Raw genomic sequence first — 14,505 nt, forward strand, 5'->3', positions numbered from 1 at the left:
GTTTGGTGGCTCCTGCCATAGTTTGGTGGGGGTTTTGGGGGTTTGGTTTTTTTTTTTTAAAGATTTTATTTATTTATTTGACAGAGAGAGAGGGAGAGAGCACAAGCAGTGGGAGCGGCAGAGGGAGAAGGGAAGCAGGCTCCCCACTGAGCAGGGAGCCCGATGCAGGCTCAATCCCAGGACCTTGGGATCATGACCTGAGCCGAAGGCAGACGCTTAACGACTGAGCCACCCAGGCGCTCCACTGCCATAGATAATTATAGGAAAAGGAAACCTTATTATAGCTAACAATAGAAGCAAGTCCCCCTAACAATAGGTGTATATTTAAGCAAACTACGGTCCCCAGAATGGAATATTAGGGAACCATTAAAAACGATGTTTACAAGCATTGGAGAAATAAAAGATTTATGGTGCCTCTTAATAGTAGAGGGGAAATATTAATGATGTTCACTGGGAAAAGCGGGGTAAAATTTATACAGGGTGGTGAATATCAATGAGGAAAAACAAACATAAAAAAAGATGATAACATATACAAAAATATGAATTATAGCTGCCCCTCGGCAGAGTGATTTTTCTGCTACTTTATACTTCTCTATAACAAATATTTTTCTCTATTAAGCACACATTTACTTATCCCACCATAACTTGTTCCGTTATAAAAGGAAAGAGATGAACAGACAAGAAATGAAAGCCAGAGGGGAGAAAGCAAGGACAGACACCTGTCTATCTGACATGACTTAGGTGTCATGTCCCCAGGAGGACCAGGATGGGGCAGCCGTGTTAGGTGGCCGGTCATCCCTTGCTTAGCCACGACAGCTTGTTATCTGTCTGAGGGAGTGCCACAGAAAGCACGCTCCGGGATGTCAAGTTCCATCCCGGGTGACTCTGTGTGACCTCGGACAAGTCACTCTTCCTGGTTATCCACCACCCTGGAGGAGATTTTCCAAAGACCTCTCCGGGAAACAGGATAAGTAGGAAGAGCCTGGCCACAGGGGAAGCGGGTGTTCTTTTTCAAAATCTAGACAAGCTCCTCCCCCACATTGCCATTTCCCTCTAACCTTCAGTCCGTCCCAATCCCACTAACAACTCATACTTTCGTTTTTATCTCTTTCAGGAAATGATCGAAATGGCCTAGATTTCAACAGGCAGGTAAGGTCTTTCAGAAAGCAACCTTTATTCTATAAATATTGAGGGGCAGGGGCAGGGGGCGGCCACTTAGACTACGCCAGGTGCGGGAGATATAAAGAAGATTATGTCAAGTTTGAGGGTGTTTATTCATAGGCTCAGTAGCTTTCAGGGGCCTATCAAGGGCCTTTGTGCCCAGCCCCTCCCCAGTCAACAAGCCAACGCTGGGGTCCCCACTATCCCCTCAAAAGAGTACTGACACCTGGAGCACTTATTTAGGACTAAGTACTTGCCTGATGTGGTGCAGAATCTAAAACCACAGCTCTCTTCCCGTCACGGCGTTTAGTCCGAGTTGCCTCTTGGGTGAGTCGGTCTGCGTGGACCAATTGTTCAGAGAGGAATGTATGGAGGTACCAAGGATGGAGGACCTGAGACCCTCAGGGAACTCCCGATTGAAAGGGGAAGATAGGGGACAAACAGGAGGAACAGAACAAGAGAGCCCAGGACAAAGTGTATAACCTGGCTCCGTGGGACAGTGTAGACACAAGCTTGGCGCCTTTGAAGAAAACCGAGTCGTGTGGGGTTCGAGTTAGTCTGGGAGGGCTTCAGGTGGGGGCAGATGGTGTTGGACAGAGTGCGGGATGGACAGATGTGAAGGGAAGGATGGAGCAGAGGGAGAGGACTTTCCCCCTTGAGATCAGGCTGGCGGGAAGCCGGGGGGAGAGGGCTCGCACAGGGCATGATGCCAGAGCAGATGTGGGAGGGTATGTTGGTGGGAGGAAAGCTAAGGTGGTCTGAGTTTTCTCAGCTGAAAAATTAATTGATTTCCTAAATTTGGCCGGGGGTGGGGTGGGGCATATACACTATGGCAGGTGTGGGAATACAAAGAAAATTAAGACATGCTCTCTGCCCTGCTGCAGCTTATAGTCTAGCATGGAGAGTGCAAGAGAGAGATAAAAGGAGAGGGAGGAGAGAGAGAGACTCCTCGGGGAATAATTCTAATACACTCGCAACCCTGCTTTACTAGAGGTGTGTAGAAAGCATGGTGTCAAACAGAAATGGAAAGAGTTCATTCTTCCTGGGAGCTCAGGGCAGGCTTCATGGAGGAGGTAATATTTGAACTAGCTCTAAAAGGTGAGTAGGACTCTGTCAGGCAGAGAAGAGTGCGGTGGAAGGGCAGAAAATCCTGATGTGGGGGTGCATTGGAGGATCACGGGTTCCTTCTTGCTCTGATATTCTGCGTCCTAGTTTAGATGACAGTCTGAGGTGGGACTGGAGATCAGACTCCTTTATCTATACAGTGATTTGAAGTCACTACTAACGTTTCCTAAAGGGCTGGGTACTTTCTGGGTATATCCTTCATGGTCAGAGAGAGCAATAATCTGGAGTCCCAAGCCAAAACCTCTCAGGCGTTCTGCATTTTGTTCACTGTGGAAGTCGTCTAACGAGTGGAGGCAAACTACTCTCTCTGTACGCGAGGCCTAAAGTAGAGAGAGGCTTCAGACTTAGGACTTGCCACCAACATGGTCGTTAAACACCGGAACAGCCACCAAGGGAAAGAGACAGTAGAGTCAGCTTCTCACCCATCGTCTTTGCATATGAGACAGAGTCTTCTCTCAGGGATAGTTTTGCCAGGTTTGCTTGCAGGGCGGGAGGATGGAGGAAATTCCCCAGGATTCTGTGATCCTGAAGGAGAATCCTAAGCAGGTTGGGATGGGGCCCTGTGCTTTCCACCCTGAGGAGGCAGGATGGCAGCCTGGGACCCACCTTTCACTGTCCCTGGCCCTTGGAGAAGATGCACAGGGAGGAGCCCATTCCACACCAAGATGTGACCACACCAGCCCAGTCCGGAGGTGGCCTGCTCCACAGGCCTGGTGGGTTGAACTGCCTATGTGATCTTTTGGGAGCTTGAGAAACCCTTGTGCTTGGGACAAGACTGGGGGCAGCCCCTCTGGCCCTAGGCAGCATCCAGAGAGGTCCCTGGCCCTTTGAACATCTTTTGGGGTGTGGTGTCTCCAACAGTCGGGAGAAAGCATGCTGGCTTCTTCCAGGAGTGGGCCTCGCTTGAATTTGCTTCACTTAGCTGAGCCCCATGGGGTGGGCTGTTCCCTCCTCCCTCCCCTGGAAAGGGTTTTTGGATTTCTCATTACTGACAAGAACAGACATGACAGATCTTTCCTTTCAAGAAGGGGAGAATTTTGGAGAAAGAGGCTCAGCCAGGTCACACTCCTTTACACTCTTAGGCCAGAGCACTCCTCTGCTCACGCGCATCCACATCCATCCCACCCACCCACCCCCCGCCGCCGCCCATGGCTCCTCCCTGCGACCAGTCACTCTATCCCTCAGTGCCATCCAACACGGACACCCACAGGTTCACGTTCATACCAGCTCGCCTGCAGACCTACAGGTGGGCACCCAGGCTTTCTCGAGCCACTGCGTTGACCATCATCCCTCCACACTTCACAGGGAGGGAAGTAAACCAACATTCACTGCCTGCCAAGCTCTGTGGAAGGGGCTTTGGGCACTTTATCTCATTGAATTCTCACTATAGACCAAGGGTTACTATCCCCATTCGACAGGCGAGGAAGGCGCCTCCCAGGCAGCCCCACCTTTTTTTGGCAAAGGATTTGGGAGATGAACTAATGTGCCGAAGGTCACATAATTGGCCACCTGGCAGAACCAGGATTCGAACCCACATCTCTTGGACTCCAGAGCCCATCTTTCCCTTGATGGCCTGCTGCATCCTCCTCTATAGTCTCTCCACTCTCCGCTCCCGGCACACACACCGTGCTCAGGGAGCGGCTGGGAGCCAGGGGCTGAGTGTGACCTCACTGTGACTAACTGGGAGGAAATGGGAGGCAGAGGGTGTGGGGAAGGGAAGAAAGGGTGGTTGTGAGGAGCAGCCTGGTATGGCACAGGGAAGGGGTTGACAGACACCGGAGAGCAAAGGATGAGCCTCTGCCCTCGGTGAAGCCCCAGTTGGAAAGCCTCAAGCCAGTTGGTGCAATCGGGAGTTGTAGCCAGATACTGGCTAAACAGTCCTACAGTTGCATGAGCAAGGGACACTGGCTCATCAGGAAGTTTCACGCTGAGCCTGTTAGCTTCCTGGTCCCAGGAAAGCAGCCTGAGCCTGTTTGGAGAACTGTGGGACGACCCAGGGACCCAGAGGCAGGGCTACCCTGCCGTCCCTGGGAAGGATAAGAAAGTGGAGGGGCAACAGGATAAGCCCAGATCCCCGGATGGGGAGGCAGGCGTCCTGGTACCAATGCTGTTTCTCTACCTCTCACTAGCCGTTGTCCTTAGACAAACCTCTCCATCTTCCTGGCCCTCAGTTTCCTCTCGGATAAAATGAAGAAGTTTGCATGGGGTGATCTCTCAGGCTCCCGCAATCTGTCTGTTAGGTTCCCTTATTTCTTTCATGACCTATTCAGACTGGTTGGTTCGACTTCCACTCTCCTTTCACTTTTTTCTTCGAAGAGAAATAGGGAAGAGAGTGTCCATTTCTTCACCCTGAGCTGGAGAGAGTGGGGGAAAATAAGTCCCATGATGTCTTTCCAGTCTTTATGATTTTGTGTGATCCCGTGAAAAGAATCGTTTGGAATGTAGGGGCAGAGGCAGAAGGACGCAGCTGGCTGGATTTGGGGCCCATCATTCATTCTTTGAATGTTTAGTCATTCCGAAGCGCTGGAGAGGGTGTGTCAGGAGTAAGAAGATAAATTGCAAAACTGCTCAGTGAATTCCATGAGAGACGGGTAGCGCTGAGCTCCTGGGTACCTGCCTGAGGACGTCACCAAAGAGATGGTGTCTGAAGTGGGGGGCAGGGGAAGTGTAAGGGATTTGGCTGGCTGAGAAGGGCGGCGAGAGTATTCCAGGCATAGGAGCCAGTGAGTGTGAGGGCTCCCTTGAGAAAGGGCGTGGCTTCAGGGTAAGTGTGAGAAGATGAACATGGGGGGAGATGAGGCAGGGGAAGCAGGAGTTGGGGGTCGGGCCACGTTGTGAAGAACTTTGAATGCACACCAAAGGATTTTCCCCTGTGGGCAGTAGGGAGCCATTAGGCGTTTTCTAGCGTGACTAGTTTCATTTAATGGAAGGGCATTAGAGGGCGTGTGGGTGAGGAGGGAAGGAAGGATGAAGGAGAGGCCTGATGGAATGCTGTTGTATGAAGAAACGGGCAAAGCTCAGGAGAGGCATTATAGCAAAGAGGTCAAGCACACGAGCACAGAGGCAGACTGCCTGGGCTGGAATCATGATCGTGTGGCCTTGGAAAATTCCTCCCCTTCTATGTTCCTCACTCTCCTCATCTGGGAAATGGGGAAACTAATGGTACCTATCTCACAGGGTTGTTGCAAAGGTCAAATGAGAGGGCGTGTGCCTTTTAGACAAGTGTCTAGAACCTAGGAACTGTGTACGTATTCGCTATGTTTATGACCGTGTCAGTATGCATGGAGAGGCTCAGATTTGAGAGAGAGCTCTGAGATAAGCTCAAGAGGATTTTGGCAACAGGTTGGACGAGATGGCAAAGGAATGGGAAGGGTCCAGCACGATTCTTAGATTTCTGATTTGGGATGCTAAGCATTGGAGGGACTGCAAGCAGAGCCCAAGAAGCCAGAAGGTAGAACAAGTATGTCCAGACGATGGAAGAAGCTGGAAGGCTATAAGTACCAGTACAGTGAAATATCGGGATCTGGAGTCCGGGGGACAGGTCAGGACGCCTAACAGGGAGTCACCATTGCATCGTGTTAACTGAAATGGTGGGAGGGAGGGAGGCCCCCTAGAGATGGTGTGCAGAATGGGATGGGGACGCTGGGAAGACCTGCAGAAGAATCACATGTGGGACAGGCTGAGGAGTGGGTGCCTGTAGACGGGATGAAGAAGACGTGGTTAAAGGGATGGGGGTGGGGGTTGGGGGAGGAAAACCACCCCCACAAAGGAGAGATTTTCATGGCGCTGGGGAGAGCCACAGTCAAGGACTGCAGAGGTATTGTAGAGCCCCAAGCCTGAACACGGTTTCTGGCTTGGCAGTGAGACGAGCAGCGACGTCCTCATCTGGTGTCTGTGCTGAAAGCAGATGCCAGATTGCTGCAGGCGGGGGGGCAAGTCGGAGTTAAGGAAATGAGGGAGATGTGCTCATGAGGTGACAAAGGGGTGGGGCGTTGGCCTAAAGTGGAGACACTGTAAAAGGAAGGCTTTGGAAGACCGGGGAGACCTCGGTGGGTGTGGGCTTGGGGAGGGATAGGAAATGCCATCAGCAGAGGAGACAGAAAAGACAGAATGCAGACAGAGGACCCACTGGAAAGGGTAGCCTAAGAGAGGAGAAGGACTCGTCCGAGAGGGTAGCAGGGCTGGGTGCCCTGTCAGTGAGTTCAGGAGCCCAGGGGACAGCTCTTCACCTCCCTTCCCTGCTCTTTGGACCAACAGCTAGCTTCAGAAGGACCTTGGAAGATAGAATTGGCTTCAGGGGGCTTGGACAGTTCAGAGTGACAGGTGCGCCCCTGGGGAGCCTCACGCTCTTCTGTCCTGGTGACTTCTGAATCCCTCGCTCCCCCCGGGCCACAAGTTTCCACCAGACAGAGCAGAGCAATGTTTCCACATATGTTGTTGAGTGCCATTTTGCTAGAAGACTCCAAAAGTTCTCTGAGGCCAGAAGGATATCTGACACAAGTTGGCGGTTGTCCTTGTCCCTAAGCTTCTTGCCACCAAAGCTGAGAATCAGTGACCTGGGGTTTTCTCTCCGTCCTAGGCTTGATAGCTTTCTCAGCTCACCTGCACCAATAGATGATTCTCCCATGCCAGCCAGCCAAGAGCAGATACCCCAGCGTGCCCCCATATAACATTTAGCTTTAAATTGGATGGGATTTTCCTTCACTGTTTTCTTGAGCGTGAACCACCCTGGTTCTCTGGCTGCTCCCAGTATGTGTTGATTTGTACTGTTTAATTGGCTCAGTGAGGCATCTTCTCTAAAAGCAACAAAATTCAGCCCAAGGAAAGGTCTCTGAGGGTCCAGAATGATGGTGAGGCTTCTCCAGGGAGGCCCAGGAGGAGAACCACAGGCCAGGCCAGAGCAGGCTCTCGAGCTGGCAAGGGAGGGTCTGCCGGGACAGCCTACTCAGCGCTCGCCCCTGGGAGCTCAGGGAGCAGCCTCGGGAGAGCCGGCACCGGAACGGCTGAGCACCAGGCGGCAAGGTAAGGAACTGAATGACCAAGTTCAGCCATTTCGTACCACGGACCTGTGCTTCGCTGGGTAGTGAGGAGTCAGAGGGGACTAGAACATGGGTCCTGCCCACAGGAGCTCCCTGCCAGTGGGGAAGAAAACACAGCGGAGGAGGCAGCGAAAGAGAGGGAGGTCCCCTGCACTGTAATATTAATGCCAATGGGGCTGGTTCTGCAGGTCTCAGAAAGCTGGGCAGGCACACATTGCCAGGCATGGGTCAGGGTAATGAGCCAGAGGGAAGCTCTGACATCTCCCCGTAGGACCCTGGGGGCGGGAGTGGGAATTAAGGATGGCAAGGCTGTCGGTCCTCTGAGGCTGGTTTCCCTCTGCGGGGCCCCCAGCTTCTGCTTCCACGCTTCCGAGTAGAGACAGGATTACGGGGGTGCGGGGGCAGGCTAAGAGACAGAAGAAGATGAGGAGTCTGCAAACTGCATTTTGCCCAACCTCAAGTGTTGATACAGAACATCCTTCGTTTTTTTCCCCTCTGAGGTGCCAAAGCAATTGAAAATCAGATCCGGGAGCCTGACGGAACTGTGCTGGGGACATGATTTTGATGCAAGGGCTACAGTGGGCTTCCAAAGACCTTACTTCAGAATTAAATACAGCGGCCAGGCACAGGTGTAGATCTGGGGGAGGACAGACCTTAAAGTCCCCTGCTAGCCAACAGGCAGTTCTGAACAGAGGGACCAGAAGGGACCAACCCCCAAACACCCACTTACTTCTAAAACTGTGGTTCTCAGCCTTGTCAGACCCAATGTCCCTTGGAACGAGGATTCTAGAAAGCCCCCTGAATCTCCTAGAATGGAATTTATAGAAAACACAAACATCCACAGGTTGCTCTGATTTGAATAAAAGAATGAAAAAGAATTTAGAATAAAATAATAGATATTTCAACAAGGAAATCCTTGGGCACACTCCCCAGGAAGGTTCACTGGGCCAGTAGCATGCCTAGTGCTCAGATGACAGACACAAACACAGACTGATAATGGCATGTTCTATTGGCAGCTCAAAAACCATGGTTTTCCAAAATGTTAACTCTGCATAAAGGTCCAAACAAAATAAGATAGAAATCTTTCCTCAATTTACACAGAAAATGGCACCCCCGGAAAAAAGCCAGTGCCTATTAAAAGTAGGCAAAAGATACTTGGTGCCCCTATAAAAAAAATGCATTGGGTTCTAGGCTCCCATGATTATAGGCAGGCTACTCACTGACACAGATGTCCAGTGGGGCATTTGGAAGTTGAATGAAAGTTGCCCGGAACATAAGTGTTTCTTGTTCAATATGCCCTTCTGCATTGCAGCAGGTCTGGAATGCCTGCTCTCTGCCCAGTAAATGCAAATCAAGCCTCCCCATTAGCCAGAAAAACCACCCCACGGGTTTCAGAAAATGATTTTCAGGGGCACCTGGGTGGCTCAGTTGGTTAAGGTCTGCCTTTGGCTCAGGTCATGATCCCAGGGTCCTGGGATGGAGCCCCACATCAGGCTCCCTGTTCAGTGGAGAGCCTGCTTCTCCCTCTCCCTCTACTGCTCCCCCTGCTTGTGTTCTCTCGCTCTCTGACAAATAAATAAAATCTTAAAAAAAAAAAAAGAAAGAAAGAAACGAAAACGATTTCCAGGTTGGCCATCATCCCCAGTAAGGACAGCTGACCCACCAGGGGGACAGGTCCCTTCCACCAGGAGAGCAAGATTTACCCGTGGCTGTGTAGAAATACAAGGTAGTGGAAAACAGAGGCTCCCCAGCAGTGGAAGGAGGCGCCCCAGAAAGAACACACGCGGCCTCCACCCTCGGAGAACATACTTGCTATCCAGTGAGGGAGACAGGTCTGAGAAATTCCTAAAAATATCAGGACAAGGGCTATGTCAGCCAGGGCTGCCGGAACAGGGGTTAAGCTGGGCTCATCGAATGGCTTAGCTAGATGTGCTGCAGAATTAATTTTTAGGCAGGAGGTGACGGGTAAGATTAAATGACTCCTTTCTCCAGAGGGATTTCCCCACTGGTCAAGATAATATAACAATAATCGTATTTACTGGATCCTGCCTGTGTGCAGGCCCTGAGTGCAAAATGCATTATTAGCTATTATTATAATGCCAAATATCCAGTATTCCATTAAATACTTCTGGCAACCCTGTGAGGCAGATGGGGTCATTCCAGGTCTATAGATAAGGAAACCGAGGCGCTGAGTGGTTAAAGAATTTCCTACAGTCACACCGTCCAGAGGCGAGTTGAAAGCCAGCCCGCCGGACTCCAGGAGGCCCCTCCACAGCCCTACTTGTCTTGGGGGAGGCATCAGACAGCAGGGCTGACCCAGTTGTATTGTGCTTCTATTCCTCATCCGAAGCTGACACCAGTGAGAGTTTCTCCTTCCTAGGCATGTCGTAAGGATTAATTACAGCTGAGATATATAACTCAGCATAGTCTCTGACATACGGTAATCGACCAATAAACATTAGCTCCTATTACTTTCTGACGAACCCATAATTTTCTCGTCCTCTTCTCTCCCTGTGTGGCTGCTGAGCTGGGCTCGCCCCAGTTTAGATGAGCTGCAGATGCTACTAGAATGGTAATTTTTTTTCTGCGACCCCTGAGCTCGCAAGCTAGGCCTCCCACCCACCCCAGGGTTGGGTGGGAAGCCCCTGATAAGTGTCTTTGCTTTTGGAGAGGTGGGACTTTGTCTTCCTTTGCCAGCCATGCTTGGCTCTTTGGCTCGAGGCTCAGATGTCAGCTGCTTGGCGTTTGTGGCCCCGGGCATCAGCCCCAGTATTGGATGGACCGAGCCTTGTTGAGAGCAGGGCAGGGAGGAGGAGATAGGAGTGCAGGAGCAGCTGTGGATTCTCAGGAGGCCTGTCCCTCGTACAGTCCGGGTTACCAGATTGCGCCACCACCACCGCAAAGCCCCTCTGGGGTCCTGGCTCCAGCACTGGCTGGATGCATCTAGACGGGGCATGGAGATGGACTCTTCCTCTCTGCGCAGGTGTGGGATGGAGAGCAGCAAGGATGCCAGGCACCGAGGCCAGCATCCGGACCCTCTCCCTGATTCTGCAGGGATACAGAGGTGGACTTCCCTTGGAGCTTTCAGTGAGTTGTCTTTGGTGGATGCAGACTCCGGTGAAGGGCCAGCCCTTCCCCCTCTCACGCAGGAGTCTTTTTGGAGTAGCTGGGTTGAAAGGGAAGCCGGATTTGGCCCCCATCACAGAAGAAGCCAATACCATTTCCCGAGCCCTCTCAATGAGCACGCTGGGTTGAGTCCTTCATAAGTAGTATCTCATTTAAACCTGCCAGCAACCCAGAGCAGTAGCTTTTATGCTATTTTACAGATGGGCAAACTGGGTCTCAGAAAGGTCAAGGGCCTTGCTTAGAGCCAGGATTCAAACCGAGGATGATGGAATGCTCCAGGCACTTTACATAGAGTTATATCCTATTCGCTATTACTTAATTCTTACGACAGCCTGGTGAGGTGAGCATTATTATTCCCATTAGATAGCTGGGGAAACTATAACTCAGAGGTGAAGTAAGTTACCCAAGGTGGAGCTCGGATACACAATAGGTCTCTCTGACTACCAGACTGCGAGAGAGAGAGAGAGAGAGAGAGAGCACGCTCCTGTGGGTGAGACATGACCTCACGTTACCCAGAGCCCCTCGTTTGACACGCGTACAGTACTTTTCCACCTTTCCAGAACCTTCTCACTCATACCGGCTCCTGCAGACCTCTCACAGCCACGGCTTGCCAGCTAGGATGGCAGAGATAGCATCTGCAGGCTCAGGGAAGGGTGCCAGGTAAAGGGTGGGGTAAAGAAGGGTTCCCACCCAGAGGGTTCCCCTGGCCCCACGAGAAGCACCCCCTCCCTGGGCCTGTGCGTGAGAAGGGTGCAGGGAGAGGAGTGTTTGCCTGGGTATGTGCCTGCAGGGCAGGGGGTGGGACCTGGCTTTCTCTCTGCCCCCGAGTCAGAGGGCTGTCAAGGCAGCTCTAGTAACCAGGAGTTTACTTCTCCCAGACTCACAGCTGCAGCTGAAAATACACTTTTCCATCTCAAACTTCCTTCTCCGGGTCCAGCCCCGAGAATGGCTTTGAAGGCCGCTCCCAGGGCTCAGGGTTCAGTTCCCTAAAATGGTGAAGTGACTTGCAGGGAAGTGGTCGAGCCAGGGCATATTCAGTTTACCTTGATGCAGTGTCTCCTTGCCAATAGGCACTGTCTTCAGCGCTGGTCTGCTGTCTCCAGATCCAGCTGGTTCTGCTAATCGCAGCTGCCCACACTGTGCCCATAGTTCCCTGGACCTCTGCTGCTTGGGTGCACGTCAAGCTCCTCTGCCCTGTGTGGCCACTAAAATCCCCTTGGCTCGCAACCCCCAAGGATCCTTGGTTCATCCTGTTTTGTTTTTGTTTCTTGGCGGCTCCTCTCCTGGGCTGGCACCCAGATTCTTCTGGTGTGGACTGCTGCAGGGTGTCCCTGGTTCGAGGCTCACAGATGACAGCGTGCTGGTCAGAGGTCCAGCTCTGGCATCACACAGACCTGGATTCTCATCTTGGCTCTACCAAGAGGCTCTGTGTCCTCTGGTCACTTCACTCTCAGCCTCAGTTTCTGCCTCTGTAAAATGGGGGAAATAATAGCATGAACCTTAGAGCATTGTCAAGGGGAGGATTCAATGAGATTTTGAATGGAGAGTATCTGGGACACGGTAAATGCTCGACAGACTTGAGTTATTGGTGCTCTTGCAGTAACAGGGGTCTGGAAGCCTGGGCTTCTTCACCTTATTCCAGATGGCAGTTCTGCTCAGATTTCCCCAACTGCTGGCCTTCCTCTGAGGCTTTTTCCTTGTGCCCTGGGACCTGACTCAGCCCATTACTGGAGCAACAATAAGAAAAATAGGCCAGACTTGGTCTGTGCCAGGTAAACACAGGCCTGTCTCACTACCTCACTATACCTAAGAGGGTGGTTTCCTGATATGCCCATAAGTTGAAGTTTTGTAAACTAAATCTTATTTTCTTCACCAAGAGAGCCTGCTATTTAAAGGAGTATTAGACTGAATCTTTTTTTTTAACTTAAAGATTATATTTATTTATTTGAGAGAGAAAGAGAGCACGAGCAGGGGGAGGGGCAGTGGGAGAGGAAGAAGCAGGCTCCCCGCTGAGCGCAGACCCCATGTGGGGCTCGATCCCAGGACCCTGAGATCATGACCTGAGCTGAAGGCAGACGCTTCACTGACGGAGCCACCCGGGCACCCCTAGACTGAATCTTTTCAAATAATGAAAAATGCCTTTTTACAGTCAGTTAGAACCAAACATCATCTATAGCATTTATTTGCTCAAAGTGAGTTATATGTTAATCTGTCCCGTGACATCTCTCGGAGAATGTGTGGGATCCTTACAAGAACAATGTTTCAACTTTACACTTTATATCCCATCTCTCTGGATGGGTTCATCTGAGGACTGGGAAGTAGGTTTTGTAGACCACTCGTGTGGCTGGTAAATGAGGCCTGGAAAGATTTGGACACCCGGTCCCTGGGGGTAAACGTGGATTCCTGCAGTGGGCAGGGGTGGGGTGCTTCTGCGCCCCCTAGCTCTGGGCTGGGACCCTCAAAGAGAGGAGCCATCGAGTTGCTGGGGCGAGAGCAGGCCAGAACAGGTTAATAGCATTCTATCTCCAGGAAGAAACAAGGCAGCCACAAAGGCAAGGTCTCTTCCTCTCTGACATGAACCGGAACCAGCTTCCTTTCAGAGGACTTGGTGCTTCCCCTCTGCACTCAGGCTGGCAGCACCGAGGGAAGCTTCCTGGCTAGCAGGGTGCTTCCCAGAGCGTGGCCTTGCCCAGGGGCCCGGGAGGGATGGACACTTTGCTGGCATAGAGCAAAGTGGGACTAGCAGCAGGACCTAGGCGTCGGCCCTTGCCCGGGATCTGGCAACTCAGCAAGGACCCAGCATTCTCAGGGAATGCTCAGGCAGGCCTCGGAGGGAACAGGATCCGGAGAGTCCAACTCCCCAAGAGGCCATCAGGTGCCGTCTTGCCCAGATCCCAAGGACATCGTAAGTTTTGCTTGGGTGCTCTGAAGAACCAAGGAGAATCCTCTTGGAGGTGATGGAGGTGTCCTGAAGGTAGAGAGAAACGGGAATTACACAGGCAGCTTGACTCTGTTTGGAGTGAGCCCTGGCGCCAGTGTCTACACCCACTCTCACCCCCTGCCCCATCAGGCTCTCACTCATCTTTCCAGACCCAGCTCAAAGGTCTCCTTCTCCAGGCAGCCTCCCAGGGCCATCCCCTTGACCTTCTGTGTCTCGACAGGCTTCTACCATGAGTGGGTCTGTCTCTCGGACCAGACTGTGAACTACTTGAGGAAAGGGTCTGTATTTTATTTATTACAGTAGAGCAGTGTCTGGCACGGGGTGGACGTTCGGCAAGTGTTTCCCAAATAAATGGATTGAGGGATAGTTGGCATGAACCTGCCCACCTCCCCAGCCATCCCTCGGGCCTGAGGACCATGAACTCCGTCTCTCTGCTTTTCAGGACCCTCTGTTCTTCATGCTGCTCTGCTCCCTGTCATCCTTTTCTCAGCAAGTGAGCCACAAAAACTCACCCCTTTCCCCAGGAAGGTGAGCTTGTTGGGATTATGCAAATAGAGTATGTCATGGGCTCCATCCAGTTGGCTTTGGGTAAATATTTCCCAACTCCACTTACTGGCTGGGCCCCAGGAGCCAGGAGCTGTTGGCTGAGGCTCAGTGGTTGCTCCGTGCTAGGGCTCCCCGTCTAGGGATCCAGGGTCTGCATAGAGGACTCTGACCAACCCAGGGTTTTAAGTGCTTTGTGGATGGGCTTCAGCACCAAGCCACAGAACCCAAGCCTGAAGGGGCCCCTTAACAAAGGCTCTTTAGGGTAATGCGGCTCTCCTGGGACTGCCCTCTCCTGGCCACTTCATGGAAACGGTGGGGGCAGTGTTATCCAATGACACCTGCTATCACTGTGACTATTTTTCATCAGCAAATTTGGGATGAATCTCTAACTCTAGAGTGAGTCGAAGCCACACAGAGCCTCAGGGCCGAAGGATCCCATAGGTCAAAGGCCCCTGTTCCCAGAAGGGCTCCCCAGACCACTGCTGTCCCCCACAAAGGCTTTTTCTTCCTCCCTTCTACCTTGTATGTCAATATACTTACTTATTCATAACATAACATCTTACGACT

The 14,505-nt window shown here is 51.8% G+C and overlaps 1 protein-coding gene across 2 annotated transcripts in view; it reads left to right on the top strand.

The window, feature by feature from the left end:
- Positions 1-14,505, top strand: part of POU2F3 (POU class 2 homeobox 3) — a 100,474-nt gene that overhangs the window by 54,322 nt on the left and 31,647 nt on the right. For both annotated transcript variants that reach the window (XM_035009142.1, XM_035009141.1), the window contains exon 5: positions 1,115-1,149. In XM_035009142.1, the coding sequence (XP_034865033.1) occupies positions 1,115-1,149 (35 nt within the window). The remainder of the gene's footprint in view (positions 1-1,114; positions 1,150-14,505) is intronic.

This window comes from Mirounga leonina, unplaced genomic scaffold, assembly GCF_011800145.1.
Source record: "Mirounga leonina isolate KUSES-001 unplaced genomic scaffold, KU_Mleo_1.0 Mir_153, whole genome shotgun sequence".
Classification (NCBI taxonomy): Eukaryota; Metazoa; Chordata; class Mammalia; order Carnivora; family Phocidae; genus Mirounga; species Mirounga leonina.